Here is a 19468-nt window from a genome sequence, read left to right as displayed (position 1 = left end):
ATGACCCATGGTTTGGAGTTAAATCAAGTATCATTAATCTTCCATGATAGGCAGAGAAGCTGACGTTTGCCTTGAAGCCATGCTATTATACGAATAGTGTGTACACAGTGCCAAAAAACTGCTGGGGGGAGGGGGGCAGTGCATAATACAATTATTTGATAAGTATGCTCAATTATGAATAGCATATTTTTAGTTTGGATCACGATATCTAAAATATGGCTGTGCTCCTAAACAAAGTCTAGGTCCAATACATAGGAGATGTTCAAAGCATGAAGTTGTCAATCTTATCTATATGTCTATATGTGTGCGTGTCTGCTTTTAGAAACTCTTGGACACATATACCTCCTTTATGGTGAGTAAGTGGCAGTGCAAGGATTCAGACTCAGGAAGCTGGACTTTGAAAAGCTGGAGCTTTTTTTTTTTTTTTTTGAGATTCTCTCAAAAAATTATTTCATCATTATGCTCTATTTGGAACTATACACCAGTGATCTAGAAAAGGAGCCTGCTCCGGGCAAATAAACCCTTTATCTGTACTCAGGGCTCGACACTCAGTGATCTGAGCTTGGGTAGGATTTTAGACCCCATCCATGCACAGCCCCCCCGGGCAGGATGCCTAATGCACACCTTTACCAACTCTGCCTTCGTAACCCATGCATCCGCCATTACCTGACATCATGCACAAATGTATTTATACATATTCCTCTCCCTCTAAATCTGTGATACTGCCTGGACTAATTCTCATTTCATTTGTTCCCCTTATGATTGTTTCTGACACACAGGAGATTCTATTTCTCCACCTCCCTCTTCTTTTCAAATTAAGCTGTTATTGAGATGGCAAAATATGAACTAGCAGAGCTAGTTTGAGATAAATAAATGGCTGGTGACATACGAGGGAAAAGAATGAGGATTACATATTCTGCAAATGGACACTTCTAGCCCATTTCCGAAAAAAGAACATGAAACACCAACTTAAGGGGAGGAGAAATGGTCTCTCCATTTAATTTCCATCCTCCTAGGCCTCAGGCCAATAAGGGATTTTTAATTTTTATAATTTATATATTTTAACTTATTTTGTAAGTTATAAAAGGAATGCAAACATTCATCACAGAAAAAATTTTAAATACAGACAAGCCAAAGGGGGGGGCACCATAATTCCAATTCCATAACCACTGTTAACATACAATGGAATAACCTTCCAGAGTTACATTCAATATATGTGAATGTGTATATATAACTACGTAAATACATTAGAACATTTTTTTTTCAACGTTTATTTATTTTTGGGACAGAGAGAGACAGAGCATGAACGGGGGAGGGGCAGAGAGAGAGGGAGACACAGAATTGGAAACAGGCTCCAGGCTCTGAGCCATCAGCCCAGAGCCTGACGCGGGGCTCGAACTCCCGGACCGCGAGATCGTGACCTGGCTGAAGTCGGACGCTTAACCGACTGCGCCACCCAGGCGCCCCTTAAATTTTTTTTTTTTCAACGTTTATTTATTTTTGGGACAGAGAGAGACAGACCACGAACGGGGGAGGGGCAGAGAGAGAGGGAGACACAGAATCGGAAACAGGCTCCAGGCTCTGAGCCATCAGCCCAGAACCTGACGTATTAAAACATTTTTAAGGGATAATTTTTATAGCCTATTTTTCCCTTACAAATACGAAAAATCTTTGAAAATAAAGAGAGACTTTATCAAAGGATCTTCTTCAAAGGGATTCTGGAAAGCAATCGAGTAGCTCAAATTGCAAGATCTGTTCCCAAGGACAGCATGGTGATAAGCAGTTTGACTTCAAAAGCACATGGGCCTGGCTTCAAATTCTTGGCTGCTCCATCTCAGGCAAATGCTTTAACCACCTCTAACCCTCAATTTCCACATCTGTAAAATGGGCATACTGATTATAGTGGACATCTGCTTCTGGTTTTGGTGTTTCTTACTAGCATCCATTTCCAAGAGTTTCTTTCTGATAAGAGCACCTTAATTGTCTTTTGGGGAAACCATTCCTTTTCTGCTCTCAGTCCATGAGGTTTGGAGGGGCTGATTCATCCACTCCCTAGGCAATGACATCAACAATCAGATATGCATAGGATCCATATCAGGTCAATAGAGGCAACTCTGGGACTCTCGTTGGACGAAGTTTTTCCCTTGGCAGTGACTGAAGGAGGACAAGGTAAGCCCAGACCTGCTGGAATTCTCCAATGGAGAAACCCACGTGAGGGTGTGGCCCACACAGAAGGCAGCAGAGATTGAAGACAGAGGCAAGATGGCTAGAAATCGGGGATACACCTGTAACCTTTGCACTTTACAGCTATTGGTTTTTTTTTTTTAAGTTTAAGAGAGTTTATTTATTTTTTTTGACAGAGAGAGAAAGAATGTGAGTGGGGGAGGGTTGGCCGGAGGGAGGGAAGGGGAGAGAGAGAGACAGAGAGGGAGAGAGAGAATGAATGAATCTCAAGCAGGCTCCAAGCTCCGTGCAGAGCCTGACTTGGGGCTCAAACCCACGACCCTGAGACCATGACCTGATCAGAAATCAAGAGTCAGATGCTCAAGTGACTGTGCCACCCAAGGCGCCCATGCACTGATCCAGTAAACCCCCTTTTATGACTAAGTGGTATAAGCTGATGAGCTGAGACTCTAACTCTTGCAACAGAAAGTGTTCTGACCTATCCAGTAATAGTACCTCATAGGCTTTTAGGAAGGTAAAATGAAATAATGCGTGGAAGTGCTTCATACAGCAGCATGGCATATTTTAAGTCTTCATTAAATATTAATTATTACCATCATCGTTATTATTAAATAACTTGAAATGTATAGGAAGCCTTTATTTTTCTCTATTTCAAATCCATGATAAAAACAGGCTAGGCAGAGCAGTAAAAAGCATATTACTTCAAGTATCAGTACTCTATCTTATTGCAGATCAGATTTGAAGTTTTTGTACACTTTTTAAACTCTAAATGTTTCTTCTAAAATGCCAATTTCCAATGTATTTCCAACTTCTCTTGTGTTTCTTCTAAGCCAGCAATTTGGGGGCCCATGGGTAGTTCAGTCAGACTCTTGATTTCCACTCAGGTCATGATCCCAAGGTCGTGGGATTCAGCCCTGCGTCGAGCTCCAAGCTAAGCATGGAGCCTGCTTGAGAGTCCCTCTCTCTCTTAAAAGGAAAAAAAAAAAAATAATAAGGCAGGAATTCCTAACAACCCATTCTCCCTGAGGGGTAAAATCTGATACTCGAACATCAGAGCTTGTTACTTTAAGGCTGGCAGCCAGATGGCTGAGGTCCTTGTGAGTCTCACAAAACTGGAGGGAGGAAAATGCAGAGCCTTTTCAAGCTCAACTGGAGAGGCAGGCCCCTTGAATAGCAGTGACAGTGGACAAAATTCTGCATTTGGGTGCCCTGAGAACAACCTCCTAATTTCCATGCACATGAACGTGAACGCTTCACTCACCCTCCACTTTTCTGAGCTGGTAAACAATAGCTCCCTGCCCTTGAGGAGACATCAAAGCTACAGAGAGCCACTATTCCAGGCTTGCCACTCTCCAGATCAACAGTCCAACTGCCCGAGAGGCAGTCAAAATGATCCTCCCTAATCTACTCCTTCAGCTTCTACTGAGGATCAGAAGACTGGGGTTGGTGTATTATTTTTTTTTTATGTTTATTTATGAGAGAGAGAGAGAGAGAGAGAGAGAGAGAGAGAGAGAGAGAGAGAGAATGAACATGAGCAGAGGAGAGGCAGAGACAGGGGGACAGAGGATCCAGGACTCGAACTCACGAACCACAAGATTGTGACCTGAGCCGAAGGCAGATGCTTAACCAATTGAGCCACCCAGGTGCCCCTGTATTATTTATCACATATGAAAGCTGAGTCTTGATTTCCTCAATTCATAATCCAAGAAAAGCCTGCCCTAATCTGCATCTGAGCCCTAGCTCCCGTTTGTTGAGAGTTTCTTGCATGCTACATACTGTGCCAGCATTCTACCTGCGATAGTTCATTTCATCATTGAACTTAGGAGAAAGCCATGATTTGCCAAGGAGGAATAATTCAAAGTTAGACTGCCAGTGAGCTGGGTCTAGTTAAGATTCAGTTCCTGACTAATAAACAACAGTGGATAATAACAGTACTTGGAACAATGAGTCATTTGTTGAGCGGCCACCATGAGCTAGCCCTGTGCTAGGTACTTTATGTACATTATTATTATCATTTTACCTCTTTGGACTTCAGTTTCCTTCCCCAAAGGGGTCGTGTTCTCCATTGTCTCTTACTTAATGTAAAGCTTGGATTCTAAATTGTACTGTGATGAATTTCTACTAGACCATTTCAGTCTGTCTGTTGCCAAAAGAGGTTGGGGGGGGGGCATGGGCAAACATCAAAACATCACCTTCATATATATCAAAGTCACTCTTTGCTGGCACAAAATCAAGGAGTCCCAATAAAGGCATCAAGTCAAGAAATTCCTCTTTCCAGGGGCAATTTTTAGAATTTCATGATCTGGAATAAATCAAGTGCTGGGGAAGATTTGGAAAGGAACACAAAAGGAATTTCCTCTTCAACAGAAATCTCTTATTTTCTCTTTTCTAAGAAATATTTTAAATGGTAGTAAAATATATAACATATATAATTCTTTTATTTTCTTGCAGTGAGATAATGTGAAGGGAGGTATCTCCAAAGGAAAAAACAAAATCTGTTGTCAAATTTTCTTCCAAAGAATCTCATCTGTGAATGTGTATGGGGATAAGAGTCACTATAGCTACTATTTACTGAACTTAGTGAAGGTGTTAAAAGCAGTAGCTACGTATCGAAATTAGTCAGAACTCCTTGGTGGTAAGTGACAGAAACTCAATTCATGGATTCTAGGAAAGGGATGAAACAACATGGCCAGCAAGGGGCAGAAGCTGGCCTTGGGAACAACATTAGGCCTCGCCCCCCCACCCCCATTGCTCTGTGTAGTTTCTCACTTCAGGTTCATATACTCTCAGTGCACACCAGCTTTCTCCACATGGCAGAAACATGGCTGTCAATCCTGAATTTCATACCTTAGTCTTAGCCACTAGAAACAGTTTGCCATTATACTGTCTCTGCTCCAATTTTTTAAATCCCTAAGAAAGGGTCTAATTTGGCCCAAGAACCTATCTCTGAATCACCTGCCAACTGGGACAAGGTTGAAGGCACAAAATGGTTGCTCTATGGTGTGGTGGACATTTATATCCTATGTGCTCCCTGCAACCATTCCCCTTTCTCTCCATCAACAGCAGCGGATTTTGATCTAAAGAACCATCTGGTTTGGGCAAGATGACTTTGGATAAAAATGCCAGAAACCTCAACTCCAAAGTATGTAACTACAGGGCCCAAGACAGGGCAGGAGTCAGGATTCGCTGATTCTTGGACTCAGCGATGTCCTCAAGGATCCATATTCTCCTTTCTATTCTACTGCTCACAGTGACGGCTTCATCCTAAAAGTGCTTCTACAAGAATTATGGTAGTAACTAGGACTATTCATTTCCTTGTCCATATCTAGCACATGGAGTCTTTCATCTAATAATACAAAATATGTCCGTCGATTTGGTCAACTTGGGTCAGGTAACACCTGTGGACCAATAACCATTGCCAAGAAATGAATTTATTGAATGTTTCAGTCCTAGATACATGCAGTTCATACCATGAAAGTGGTGGGGCCTGGCGTACACCATCTCCTGGAGGTATGTATGGTCCACCCACAAACTGCAAGGGGTGGGAGGAATATAGGTTGGAGCCAATCATAAGATCTACCATATCACCTTCCCCAGGTGGTTTGGGTGGTCATGGCCTCATCTCTAACTCAGGCGTTGGGTTTTGCTCAGTTTCAGTCAAGTAGTCAATCCTATCCTACCCTTCCACTCCTTTCCAGTCCCTCCTCCATACCACAGGCATTTAAGCCAATCAAAGTCAATGAGATGCGAAAAAACTGGGGCTTGGGGAACCAAAAAAATTCTCTCTCCCTAACAGGTAAGGGAAGGAAGCTATAATGGTCCAGGTAGTAATGTTTAGCTTAACACAGAGACGGTTACATATGGAAATATGTATATGTGTAAATAAGTAGGGTAGTATTAACACATACATGTTTTACTCTGTCAGCTGTGAGGGTCTAAAAGAAATGGTATCCCAGTAGCAACTAGCATGCCTCATACCCAGATCTTCGTTTCAAATACCAGGCTCCAATAAGAGGAATCAGGGCCCTTTGAAGAAATGGCTGATTCAAAAAATGAAGCAGAAAAATATACAAGACGAGCCTGGGGCATCCTATAGGGCCAGAGAGTAAGGAAATGCTCAAAAAAGTAGAAATGGAAACAAAAACCAAAAACACACCGATGGGATTATGTCAAAGAAGAACAGAGGCCAACTGTAAGAGCTCCTGATGGCCAATAAAGAAACAATTCCAGCAACAAAATAGTCCTACTGGCTTGTAACTCAAAGTATAAAATAAATATCCACAGGCTCATAGTGATATAATGACTAAATACATTAATAAATGGAGGAGAAGAATCAAATCTCCCCTGCAGGACAATTTCAAATAATTTATATAGATACTCTACCTTCAAGGAGGGAGAGAGAGAATCGCTTCCCACTCTTCAGGTGTGTGGGCTGTGCAGAAACTTCCTTCCTTTTAAATTTCACAGTATAGAAAGGGAGTGGGGGGAAGGGCAAGCTGCCAGTAGAAAAACCTGAACAAACAAACACCACCTGTCCCAGGTGATGAAGGCCGATAATAGCAGTCATAAATCATGTCGATAGCGTATACACTTGATATGATGCGATGGAAATGGTACTTTACCTCTCGGCTATCCTCCCAATAACCCATAACTTAGTACTATAATGAGTAAAGCATTAGACACATTCCAATAGTGGGGCATCCTACAAAATATCTGACCTCGTCAAAACTCTCAAGGTCACCAAAAACAAGGAAAGTCTGAGAAACTGCCACAATAAAGAAGAGCCTAAGGACATAGGACAACTACATGTCATGTGCTATCCTGGCTGGGATCCTGGAACAGAAAAGGGACATTCTATAAAAACTAAGGAAATGTAAAAAAAATGAAACACTAGTAATAATGTATACTATTAATTCATTAATTATAATATACTACTGTAAGGTTTTAATGATGGAGGAAACTGGGTGCAGGGTATTGGGAAACCCTGTACTACTTTCTCAGTTTTTCTAAAAATCCCAAACTGCTCTAACAATTAACATCTATTGGAAAGCCTGTGTGGCTCAGTTGGTTAAATGTCCAACTCTTGATTTCTGCTCAGGTCATGATCTCAGGGTTCATGGGTTTGAGCCCTGCATAGGGCTCTGCACTGACAGCATGGAGCCTGCTTGGGATTTCTCTCTCCCTCTCTGCCCCTCCCCTGCTCATGCTCTGTCTCTCTCTGTCTCAAAAATAAGTAAAAACATTAAAAAGAAATAAATAAACTTAAAAAATTTTTTTAAGAAAAAAGAACCCCTCTCTTTTAAAGATTTTATAATTAAAGATCTTTATAATTAAAGATCCTCACTATGCTTCTCATTGTTCTTCACTATGAGATTATTTTGAACATTATTAAATATGTAATTTACTCATATAAGTAAAATCTTAGCATAGTGCTGGCACAAGGTGGGTGCTGAATTCATTCACTAGGTCATTTGACAAATATGTATTGAGTACCCGCTAGGAGATCACTCTGTTCTAGGTGGCAAGGTGCAGTGATTAATAAGACATGAAGTGTACATTGTAGGGAAGGAGCAAATAAAATAGAATGTTCATATAATAACGCAAGCTATAAAACAACAACAACACGAACCAGGGTAAGGGTGTAGAGAATGGTGGGAAGGGTCCTTTTTTCTAGAGCAGCTGGGAAGACCCGTCTGAGAAGAAAACACAAAAGCATAGTTTGAAAGAAGGGAGCTAGCAACCCAAGGATGTGAGCAAAGAATATTCCAGCACAGAGAACAAGTAAAAAGTGCTGAGGCAGGAATGAGCTGAGGGTATCTGAAGGCTAGTGTAGCTGAAGCAGAGTGGTAGAAAATGATGTCAGAGACCTAAATGGGGCTGAAATCAGACAAGGGCTTGAAGGCCGGACTAAGAAACTGAATTTTCTCACGGTGACAAGAAGTCTGTCACCGAAGGGCTTTCACCAGCAAAGACCTGATGTGGTCTGCCATCTTTAACATTATCCCGGCAGCTGTACAGAAAACAAACTGTAGAGGGTGCTAGAGTGGAGGGATGCCAACCCGATCCTGTGCTGCTGTGGAGGTCCACGTGTAAAAAGATGGTGGTTAGAAGCCAGTGGTAAGCATGGCAGCAGTAGAAAAGGTGAGAGTGGGGATATTTTTTTTTTTACTTTTTTTTTGGGGGGGGGTTATTTAGTTTGAGAGAAAGAATGCGTGTGCACAAGTGGGGGAGGAGTAGGGGGAGAGAATCCCAAGCGGGCTCTGCACTTTCAGCACAGAGCCCAACATGGGGTTCCATCTCACGAATCATGAGATCATGACCTGAGCCCAAATCAAGAGTTGGACACTTAACTGACTGAGCCCACCCAGGTGCCCCAAGAGGGGGCATATATTTTGAGATTGAACCAGAATGGCTTGCTGATCGATACAAGGCGGAATCATGGACCAATCCACAAAAATGAATGTGAACAGAATCAAGACTCAGCAGTACAGAATATCACAGACAGTACCTTCAACGTGTCGTGGGGCTACCAGACAATTATAGGATCACCGCAGTGTTGGCATTTTGCTCTGTAACACCATGCTGCCTAAGTGAGACCTTTATTCAGGCTTGAACCCTCTGAGAAGACTTATCTCAGACACCAAAGGGAACCGCAGGAAATGGTGTCTCTTGACGAGCGAGTAAACACGCTTCCTCTCACTGGGGCAGCCGGGGCGGCTGCCAAGTGTAACGTGTTTCTCTATTGTCTCCCCGCCCCCATCCCTCCCAAATTCTGGGAGGGCACCAACTCCTTTCACCACTGTACAATGAGTGCCTGGTCCAGAATATACGTGCAATAAACATTTGCTGAATGCAGAATAAAATGGCAGGGGACCTCTGCAGAGTTTAGAGTAGTGTAGAAACCATATTTTAAGAGAGAAAACAGCAATATCCAGGCTAGTGCAAGAATAAAAAGAATAAAGTTCAGGAGAGGGTTGAGATTGAGTAATCAGTAAGGGTTCTAGGCTACAGCCAATAAATGAGAAACTGATTTTGCAAGAGATGGCACACAGGGCCTAGCAATAGCCATTGTTGGGATTTCACAGCTAAACTGGATGATCTCATCACGGGATCATCAAATGTCAGAGCTGGAAGAGATCTTGGAAAACTTTTGGATTGATGTGCTCAGTTCACAGATGAGGAAATTAAGGTGAAATGGCTTGGGGACTAGAACCCAATTTTCTGGCCTCGAGATGCCAAATTCTTTTCTACATTGCACTGATTAGCAGTGCTATTCAACTGCCTTTAGCATACGTAGGCTCACAGAGGTTTTCAGAAGCAAACTGGAGAGACAGTCGTCTAAAGTTTACTCTCCAGTAAAATTCTTTTTCGAATTCATTTCCATGAAAACCAAATCATCCCTCATGAGCAACTCTTACTCTTATCATTCAGTGAAAATAAGGTAGCCCATCGTGATTCTCTTTTTGACATGGCTGCCAGGAAGCTTAAAGCTAAATTTAATACTTAATCCTCATAACAATGGTGGCTCAGTTTTTGACAAACAGTGCTTATTTCCTCCTCTTTTTTATGACTTTTCATTTTTTATGATGATTTCAATGGCCTTATTATATATGTTTTTTTTTTACTGAAAGTCATCTCAAATTCTCTATGGAAGTCAGCCAGGTATAAATCACCAATAAACCAAAACAAAAGGAAGATTTCATTTCTCTTGTGTGCTTGGAACTGCTACTTAGATCGTGGTATCCATTTTCAGATCCCACCCCTGACCTAAAAGCTTAGACCTTACCTCCGGGCTTTATATTTATAGAGAGGAGAGGCCACCGCAGGACAGATTGCCTACAAATGACTAGTTATAAAATTGTAGGGTCTGTCTGCTAACTAGGCAAGTCCCTGGAAACTTCTCTGAAATGAAAACAAGATGTGGAAGGAGAGGGCTATGTTTCCTGCGCTGACGTGGCAGAACTTCACTTCCAACAGTACCCTGGGGGAGGCAAGGCAGCCGGGTCCACGGATGGTCAGCAGGTGGTGGACTGTATCACATCCAACTGCAAGCTTGCTCTCACTACTCCCCAGGCCCGAGAAATGAGATCATGTAACCTTCATCTCTTCTGGATTCTAGCCACATAACGAGATTAAAGCACCCAATTTCTAAAAACACGAGGCTTTCTTTTCCCTCCCTAAAATGAAATTCCTTCTAAACCACAAAAATTTAACCCAAGCAGGATTAGGAAAGCAATAAAGGAGCCCATGCAGAGATCTTTCCTTCTGCTCCCTCAGTGTCTCAGAATCTTCTGTCGCCATTTCTGTCCAGGTAGTAAAAAAAAAAAAAAAAAAAAAAAAAATTACGTCCCAGAAAATGTCAACTTCTCCAGAGGACACTAGACTTTCATCTTTATGCATTTGAGCTTGAGACTTCTGGTGGCTTTTTTGTTTTCCACTCTGCCCTGAGTTTTTAAATTTTGTTCTATATTCCTATGGTGTTGGCCATGACTTCCATGATGATATAAGAGATATGTTCAAAAAGAAAAATGGCTTCAGGAGCTACTGCTGCTCATGGAAATAGTCCTTTCCTAAAACATCCATCTGGATTCTGTTCATGATCTCTTCCTAGTCAGAGCCAATTTGTTCAGATAGAGACAAGAAGATGCTGTCCCATGTTCCCAATACCTTGAAGAATGAGACCGCTGTAAAAATCTATGATGTTTCTTTAGAAAAATCTCAGAAAAACTTACGACACACAGGCAAGACTAGTTAGCATAGGACATCAGCATAGCAGGTAAGAATGTACTGGGCCCAGGATGCCTGGATCTTCATCCTTATCTATCACACGTGATCTATGAACCTTGAACAGGCGGCTGAACTGTGTGCATTACCTTCCTTAACTGTAAAATGGGGATGATATTAGTGCCTACTTCATAGAGCAGGCTCTCAAACGCCGGTGTGTGTTAGAAACAATAGGAGGGCTTGTTAGAACACGGATTACTGACCTCATCCCAAGGGGTTCTGATTTCATGGGGCTAGGGTGGGGCCTGAGAATCTGCATTTCTAACAAGGCTCCAGGTGACACAGCTGCTGCTGGTTCAGACTGCACTTTGAGAACCACTGTCATAGGGTTGCCGTGTGGTTGACATGGTTAATATATGCACGGTATATGTCAACAATGACTATTTTTACATACCCCTGTGAGCACTGTACCTGGCAAAAGGTTATTAGCGATGTTAAATGGTGTCAATTATTATTGATGTAAAAGTTGTCCCATCCACTACAAATCATAGTAAACTTGCAGTTGAACCTTAACATAATACATTCTAAGAAACCTCAGTTCCTAACAGATATAGCCTTAAAGTATGCATACATTCATAAAATGCCGTAAATGGCTCTAACGGCTTAAAAGCGACTCTGTAGATCATTGGGGTTTTTTTCCCCCTCTAAAACTTGTCACTACCCATCTGTACATTTATTATGAGGCAGAAGAGAAACAAAAGCTGACACAGCTACTTCTTGAGGTTTTGTGTCTTTTCTCTTACAGTAAAAGCGGCAAAACAGATCTAATCATTACAGCCAAAAAGAATTCTTCAACTCATTTCAAGTAATTAAGGAGCCCAGCACACGCAGACGCAGCAACAGCAGTTACAAACATCACCAGCTTCCAAAGGGCAGAGGAAACAGACTCGCTGCAAGGGGATTGTTAAAAAGCTCTCCACAACAAAGGAAATGAACGCAAATCCCTAACCTGGGGGCGGTCCAGCAACCCTGAGGACAAAGATAAAACGCTCCGATGAAAAGCGTGGAGGGTTAAACTCCACGCAGAGAAAGAGAATATCAAACATAATGTCAAAGGTTAAGATGTTTTGCTTGTAAGACACTTGGACCGTACTTAAGTCTGAAACACAACGAGGAACAGGGAAACCGTCACTCTATTTTGCCCGTGCCACGCCACGCTCCTTGCAAGAAGAAAACTTTTTAATAAACTTAGGTCGAGTGCCTCTTCTGTTCTAAGCACAGGGCGATTCAAGGTTCAATGAGAGGCAGCTAGTCTTCGGTAAACATCTAACTTTTCCAACTCAGTTACATCTAAGTTTTTGGTATATATATAAAAAAAAACCTCCAGTGAAACATGAGAATTAGATAAAGCATTCTTGCATCGTGATGGCTTTTGAAAGATTAAACAAAGGGCGCACGTTTGCAAGAATGCAAACACACGCCTTGCCTTGACTGTTAAGAAATGTAATATATAAGCCACCCTCCCTGACACTTCTCTTTCAAAAATGTACGTGATCAACAGCACTGGGCTGTCAACAGGACTCCACGAAGGTGGCTCTTACTTTCCAGCGGAGCAAGAAACAGAAGTGGGCAGCCCGCGGGTGAACTTGGGAGTCCGTCCCTCCAGCCCAAAGCCTCCCCTGCACTCGGCACCGGCTGAGGGAGTGAGACACGGGTCCCAGAGGGGATTCTGGGGCTGCCACGACTCACCTCGCCAACTTCTCCAGGCTCGCGGCGCCCCGGCGGCCGGCTCGGGGGCGCGGACGCGGGGGCCGGCGCCGCCGAGCGCGCGGACCGGCCCCCGGGAAGGCGCCCGGGCCCGGGAGGCGCGCGGGGGCCGGCGCGGGGTGGCGCTGCGGGGCGGACGCGGGGCGCGCGGGCGGCGCGGGGGGCTCGGCGCGGCCGGCGCGCAGAGACAGCAGCGCGAGCAGCAGCGCGGCCAGCGCGAGCAGGAGCAGCGCCGCCGCCTTGCTGCGGAGCTTCATGGTGCGGCGCGGCGGCGGCGGCCCCCGGGCGGCGCGGCCCCTCTGCGCATCGCTGCGCGCCGGGCGGCTGCGGCGGGGCCAGCGCAGTAGAGCGGGGCGGCCGCCTCCTCTGCCCGCCCGCCGGGGACTGGGGTCCGGGCGGCCGGCCGGCGGGCGGGCGACGAAGGAGGAGGAGGACGAGGAGGGGGCGGGAGGGAAGGAGGAGGCGCGAGCGGGGCTCGAGGAGGAGCGGCCCGCGTCTACCGTACTGTGTGGAGTAGCCGCCCGTCCGCCCACCCGGCAGCAGCCGGGAGACTGGCGCTTCGGCTTCAGGTAGGGCAGCCTCAATACCTCTTCATTCATTCATTCATTCATTCATTCATTCATTCATTCATTCATTCTTTAATTCATCCTTCCATCTACTCGTCCATCCATCCATCCATTCATTCCCTCCCTAACCATTCCATTTCCTCCCTCATTCGGTCACTCACTCACTTACCCTCCGGTTGCATCTCATTATTGTATGCTTTCTCCCCATCATTTATTTTTATCCGTCTTTCCACACACCCGTGCACCTATTTATACATTTCCATTCAGGCAGGGGCATCTCTGTTCTGTTTGCCCATTGCAGGGCCTGGCACTTGGTGGATATCTGTTGGACCAAATCACTCCAGGTCCACGTAGTCTAAAGAAGTCATAGAAAAAAATTCAAAGTCTGGGTTTAAAATCTGACTCAGTCTCCTACTGGCTTAGTGATCCTGAGCAAGTTGCACAGTTAGAACCTTCATGTCCTTACATGCAAACTGGGAATGATAATACTGCTCTCCACAGCGGCAGTATTATCATTAAATTTAAAAACACATTCAAAGAAACTAGCACAGTACCTGGCTCACAATAGGTGCCCAATAAAAGCTCTGTGATAATCACTACAATAAAACGTAGCTTATCATAAATATGTAAATGCAAATATTTTTTCTCTCTGACACAGATTTGAGATAGAGTAATAACTTTACCCCCAACGTACAAATAGAGTCTTGTGAGACCTTCACAGCTATAGTCACCAGATTAAGTTTTAGAACTTTCAAACTATTCTTTCAGGGCATCTCCAGTCACAAATCTGAAGCATTAGGACACAAAGTGTTATTATTCACTATGAACTGCCAGCCAATGTTCTATTAACTCTCTTTTCAGCATGGCCAAAGAAGATCAGTTATAACAATGTCTCTGAGTTTCTACCAGATTCCATGTTGACTTATAGATCATTAATTTTTTTTAAAAAAATTTTTGATGTTTATTTATTTTAGAGAGAGAGAGACAGAGACAGAGCCTGAGTGGGGGAGGGACAGAGAGGGGGAGAGACAGAATCTGAATCAGGATCCAGGCTTCGAACTGTCAGCACAGAGCCTTATGTGGGGCTCGAACTCACGAGCTGTGAGATCATGACCCGAGCCGAAGTCGGCCACCCAACCAACTGAGCCACTCAGGCACCCCATAAATCATTTCAAAGTCAATTATATTCCTGGGTAGCCTGGGTTGCTCAGTTAGTTTAACTCCCCACTTCAGCTCAGGTCATGATCTCACGGTTCGTGGGTTCAAGCCCTGCATCGGACTCTGTGCTGACAACTCAGAGCCTGGAGCCTGCTTCTGATTCTGTGTCTCTTTCTCACTCTCTGCCCCTCCCCCACTCACTCTCTGTCTCTCTCAAAAATAAACATTAAAATTTTTTTCTTAAATTCAATTATATTCTGAATCATTCTTATATTAACATTATATTTTAATTATTTGGGATCCCACTGTATTTAAAATTTTAGGAATGAGAATGTTTACTAACCTGGAAACTCTTCAAAGCAGGCACCACGGAAATGGCAGAGTGCAAGGTCAAGCGTAGGCTACCATTGGTTCTCTATGAGGGTGAGGTACCATTCCAATAGGAGGCATCTGGAAATGTGAAAAGGATGTTTTGGGTTGTCACAATGATTGGCTGGTTCTACTGTCATATGCTAACCCTCTTACAATGCTCAGGACACAATAGCACAACAAGAATTGTCCTGGGCCAAGTGCCGACATGGACGCCTTGCGGAGAAATGCTGAGCTATGCTAAAGCTTGGTGTATAGGCCTTTCAGATTTAGAAATGGCCACCGTCATGTTGCTATGTGGCCCAGTGAAGCAAAAACTCCCATACTCTGTCTTACCGCCTCTCTTCTTCCTCAAGGAGGACACATACAACAAGGATAAAATTAGGCATAGGGACAATGAAGTAGCACCTGGGGTTTTAGCCTCAAACACCAAAATGGAACTTGGGATAATTATGCTTGACCAAACAGAGGACTTAATTTTCTTAAACTCTACTGACTTACCTCCTTCTCCTAAATCCATACTCAACTTTTGGATTTCACTGCTGTGATTGGCGGAGAAGTACAACTTCTGACATCATGAAAAAGGGGTTCCAGACTCCATACCTATCTATGGCTCACATAACTTCTCACTTGGATGTTTAATACACAAAATGCTTGTTTATTTGACCCCCACCCTCACTCCTGAAATCTGTTTCTCCTCCTGGAGTTTTGATATCTCTAGACACTTAGTTGCTCAAGCCAGAAATTAGGTGGCAGTCATCCTTGATTTCTCTATTTCCCTCACCTCCTGCATTAGTTACCTATCATCTATTATTAGTTATTATTATCTGTTGTTCATAACAAACTACTCCCAAATTTGGTAGCATAAGATAATGCACATACTATCTCATCATTTCTGTGTGTCAAGAATCCAGAACACCTTAGGTAGGTCCTCTGCTTCACAAGCTCTCACAGGGCTGCAATAAAGTGTTGGCTCAGAACTGTGGTCTCATCTGAAGGTTCAACTGGGAAGGATCCACTTCTAAGTTCCCGTACATGGTTGCTGGAAGAATCCAGTTTCTTTCTGGCCAATGAACTGAGAGTCTCAGTTCCTTGCTATCTTTTGGCCAGAGGATGCTCTCTGTTCCTTGTCGGGTGACCCTCTCTATCAGCAAAAGCTTAAGCCTTTAAGAAGAGTCAGAGGAAGGATGCAGCAATACAAAAGTCACAGTCTTTTATAACCTAATTTCAGAAGTGACATTCTGTCACTCTGTCTTGTTCTTCTTGCTAGAAGCAAGTCATTACATCTCATTCATACTCAAGAGGAGAAGACTACACAAGGGTTTGAATATCAGGAGGCCAGGATTATTGGGAGTCATTTTAGAAGGCTGCCTTTCTCACCTCCCATATCCAGAGAACGAGCAAATTCTGTCAAAGCTACTTCTAAAATATGATTGCCATCTGTCCAGCTCTCTCCTTCTGAATTGCCAATCATGATTGCCTGACAAGACCAAATGTTGATAAATTCTTAATAGCCTCATTCCTACCATATTCCATATAAATTGTGACAACTCCACTCCCCACCCCCCAGTCTCCACCCCTGTTACATGATGCGGCTATTTTACAGCCTACATGCAACAGCAATTACCTTCTAATTATTCTCCTTGTTTCTTCCCATGCCTTCTTCCAAGTTTTAAGACAGGACGACTTTTTTTAAGAAACATAAATTGAATCTTATTTGTCCCCTGTTTAAAACTCTGCAGTGATTCTTTATGGTTCTTTGAATAAGTCTGAACTCCTTACCATAGCATCTAAATCCAGCATGATCTGGCCCCTGACTGCAGCTCCAACTACATCCATCCTGGGGCTCCTTCCAGCTCCAGTGCCTTTCCATCAAGGCCTCTACCATTCCTGGATTTTCCTTGCTTCAGTGTCTTTGTGCTTGCGGTTCCTTTTGCTGAATCCAGGCTCTGGAAGGCACTTCAATATTTAGATCTTGGCCTAAAGCCACCTCCTTAGCAAGACTATTGCGGACTTCCTTTTTTTTTTTTTTTTTTTTTAACGTTTATTTATTTTTGAGACAGAGAGAGACAGAGCATGAATGGGGGAGGGTCAGAGAGAGAGGGAGACACAGAACCTGAAACAGGCTCCGGGCTCTGAGCAGTCAGCACAGAGCCCGACGCGGGGCTCTAACTCACGGACCAGGAGATCGTGACCTGAGCCGAAGTCGGACGCTTAACCTACTGAGCCACCCAGGCGCCCGGAGGACTTCCTTTTTTAAGGAGATAGTGTTCCTCTTATTACTATTTGCCCATTTTGTTTCCTATACAACACTTACTACCAATTGTATGTGTGTGTATACATACATAGACGCACACACATACACATATATGAACACACACAGATACACATTACACATACACATATATATGTTTATATGTTTCCAAGTGATTATTTATGGACAGTAATATATATATATAAATATATATATATATATATATATATATATATATATATACATGCATACAATTTAAGAGAAGGAGAGAGAGAGATTGAGCAGGGGAGGGGGCAGAGGGAGAAAGAGAGAGAGAGAGAGGGAGAGAGAGAGAGAGAGAGAGAGAGAATCTTAAGCAGGCTCCATGCTCAATGCAGAGACCAACATAAGGCTCAATCCTACTACCCTCACATCATGACTTGAGCTGAAATCAAAAGTTGGACACTCAACCGACTGAGCCACCCAGGCACCCCTAGCATATATAGTTCTTAATTGTATAACTGGATATACCACAAAAACCAAGATATAGAACTTTTCTAACATCTCGGAAGACTCTTTATGCCCTCTCCCAGGGGTTACATTCGAGGATAATAATTACTCTAGCTTCTATAATCATAGATTAATTTTGTCTTCTCTTTGAAACATTATATAAATAGAACTATATGATATGTATGCTCATTCAACATATTGTCTGTGAGGTCAATTCATGTTTTTCCATGTATCAGTTGGTTTGCTTGTATATATGTTGGTTTGTTTGATGGGTAATATTCCATTATATGAATATACCATAGCTTATTATTTTTTATTCATTTTACTATTTTTATTTTATTCATTTTTACTATTGAGATAATGAAATTATTTCCAGCTATTATGAACATTTTGTACAAATCTACCTCTGGACATAAACACACATCTCTTTTGAGTATGTGTCCTAAAGTGGAATTTCTGGGTCATACAGTGGGCATTTATTTAGTTTTACATGCTGCCAAATGGTTTCTGAAAATGGTTGTACCAATCTGCCCTCCCAATAGCACTCTAATTTATTCCACATCCCCACCTATACTTGATCTTGTGTGCTAATCCAGTTTTAGCCATGCTGGTGAGTGTGTAGAATCTTGTGTTACAGTTTGAATTCTCATTTCCCTTGAGCACCTTTTACATATTTATTGACGATTTGGGTATCTACTTTTGTGAAGTGCCTCTTTGGGTCTTTTGCTTATTTGGGGGTGGGGGTTAGGGCATTTGTCTCTTTCTTATTAATTTGTGGGAGTCCTTTATATATTATTACTATATTACTATATTACTTTTGTCAGATATACATTTTGCAAATAACTTCTCTCTGTGTGGCTCTTCCCTCTTTTAATGGTATCTTTTGATAAAGAGAAGTTCTCAATTTAGTGAAGTCCAATTTTTCAATCTTTTCTTTTATGTTTGGTATACTTGGTGTTTTATCTAACAAATGTTTGCCTTAGTCACAAAGAAATTATTTTATTTCATTCTAGTATATAGTTGTATGATAGTACTTTCTCTGATGATGGAAATGTTTTATGTCTACACTAAATGTTGTATATCTACACTATATTAATATGGTAGCCATTGGCCTCATGTGGCTATTGAACACTTAAAATGTAGCTACTATGATTGGGGAACTGAAATTTTTATAATTTTATATAAATAGTCATATTGGGCTAGTGGCTGCTATATTGCATACTACAGATCTAGACACTTTATTGTTCTAGTTTCCACAAGTAGGTATACAACTCATTGTGGGTTATTTTTGTGTATGTGTGTTTGTGTAAAGTATAAGGTAAAGATCAGGATTATATTTTTCTATATGGATACTTAATTGGCCCGCTTGTTAAAAAACCCATCTTCTCTTCCAGTGCACTCCCAATAACTTTTCATAAATCAGGTGAACAGACTGTAACAGAAATGAAGAATGCCTTTGATGGGCCCATCAGCAGACTAGACGCAGCTGAGGAAAGCATCTCTGAGCTTACAAACATGTCAATAGAGACTCCTAAAACTGAAAATAAGACTGAAGGAACAGACAACCAAGACATGTGGGATATCTACAAAAGGTGTAACACACATGTAGTAGGAATACCAGAAAGAGAACAAAAGAAAGAAAGAAGCAGAAGAAATTTTATAAGCAAAAATGACTGAGAATTTTCTCCAAATTCATGTCATAAAGCAAACCACAGGTCAAGGAAGCTCAGAGAACACCAAGCAAAATAAAGGTCCGAAAGACTACACCTAGGAATATCGTATTCAAGGTGCATAAAATCAAAAATAAAGAAAAAATTTTGAAAGCGGCCAGATATAAAGAAATGTTTTAACTATAGAAGAGCAAAGATAAGAATTATGTCCAACTTCTCCAAAACCTTGCAGGCAAGAAAAGAGTAAGTGTAATACATAAAGATTTATAAGAAAAATTTACCAACCT

The 19468-nt window shown here is 42.4% G+C and overlaps 1 protein-coding gene across 1 annotated transcript in view; it reads right to left on the bottom strand.

Annotated features, from left to right (window-relative positions):
• The window catches only part of GXYLT2 (glucoside xylosyltransferase 2), a 93537-nt gene extending 80605 nt beyond the window's left edge, over positions 1 to 12932 (bottom strand). The window contains exon 1 of the mRNA XM_047095197.1: positions 12658 to 12932. Coding sequence (XP_046951153.1) covers positions 12658 to 12932 — 275 coding nt within the window. The remainder of the gene's footprint in view (positions 1 to 12657) is intronic.
• Positions 12933 to 19468: the final 6536 nt, after the last annotated feature.

This window comes from Lynx rufus, unplaced genomic scaffold (genome assembly GCF_022079265.1).
Source record: "Lynx rufus isolate CCGP_SWC_20201006 ecotype Redwood Valley unplaced genomic scaffold, mLynRuf1.p SCAF_4, whole genome shotgun sequence".
Lineage (NCBI taxonomy): Eukaryota > Metazoa > Chordata > Mammalia > Carnivora > Felidae > Lynx > Lynx rufus.
This window is presented reverse-complemented; position numbering and strand designations above follow the sequence as displayed.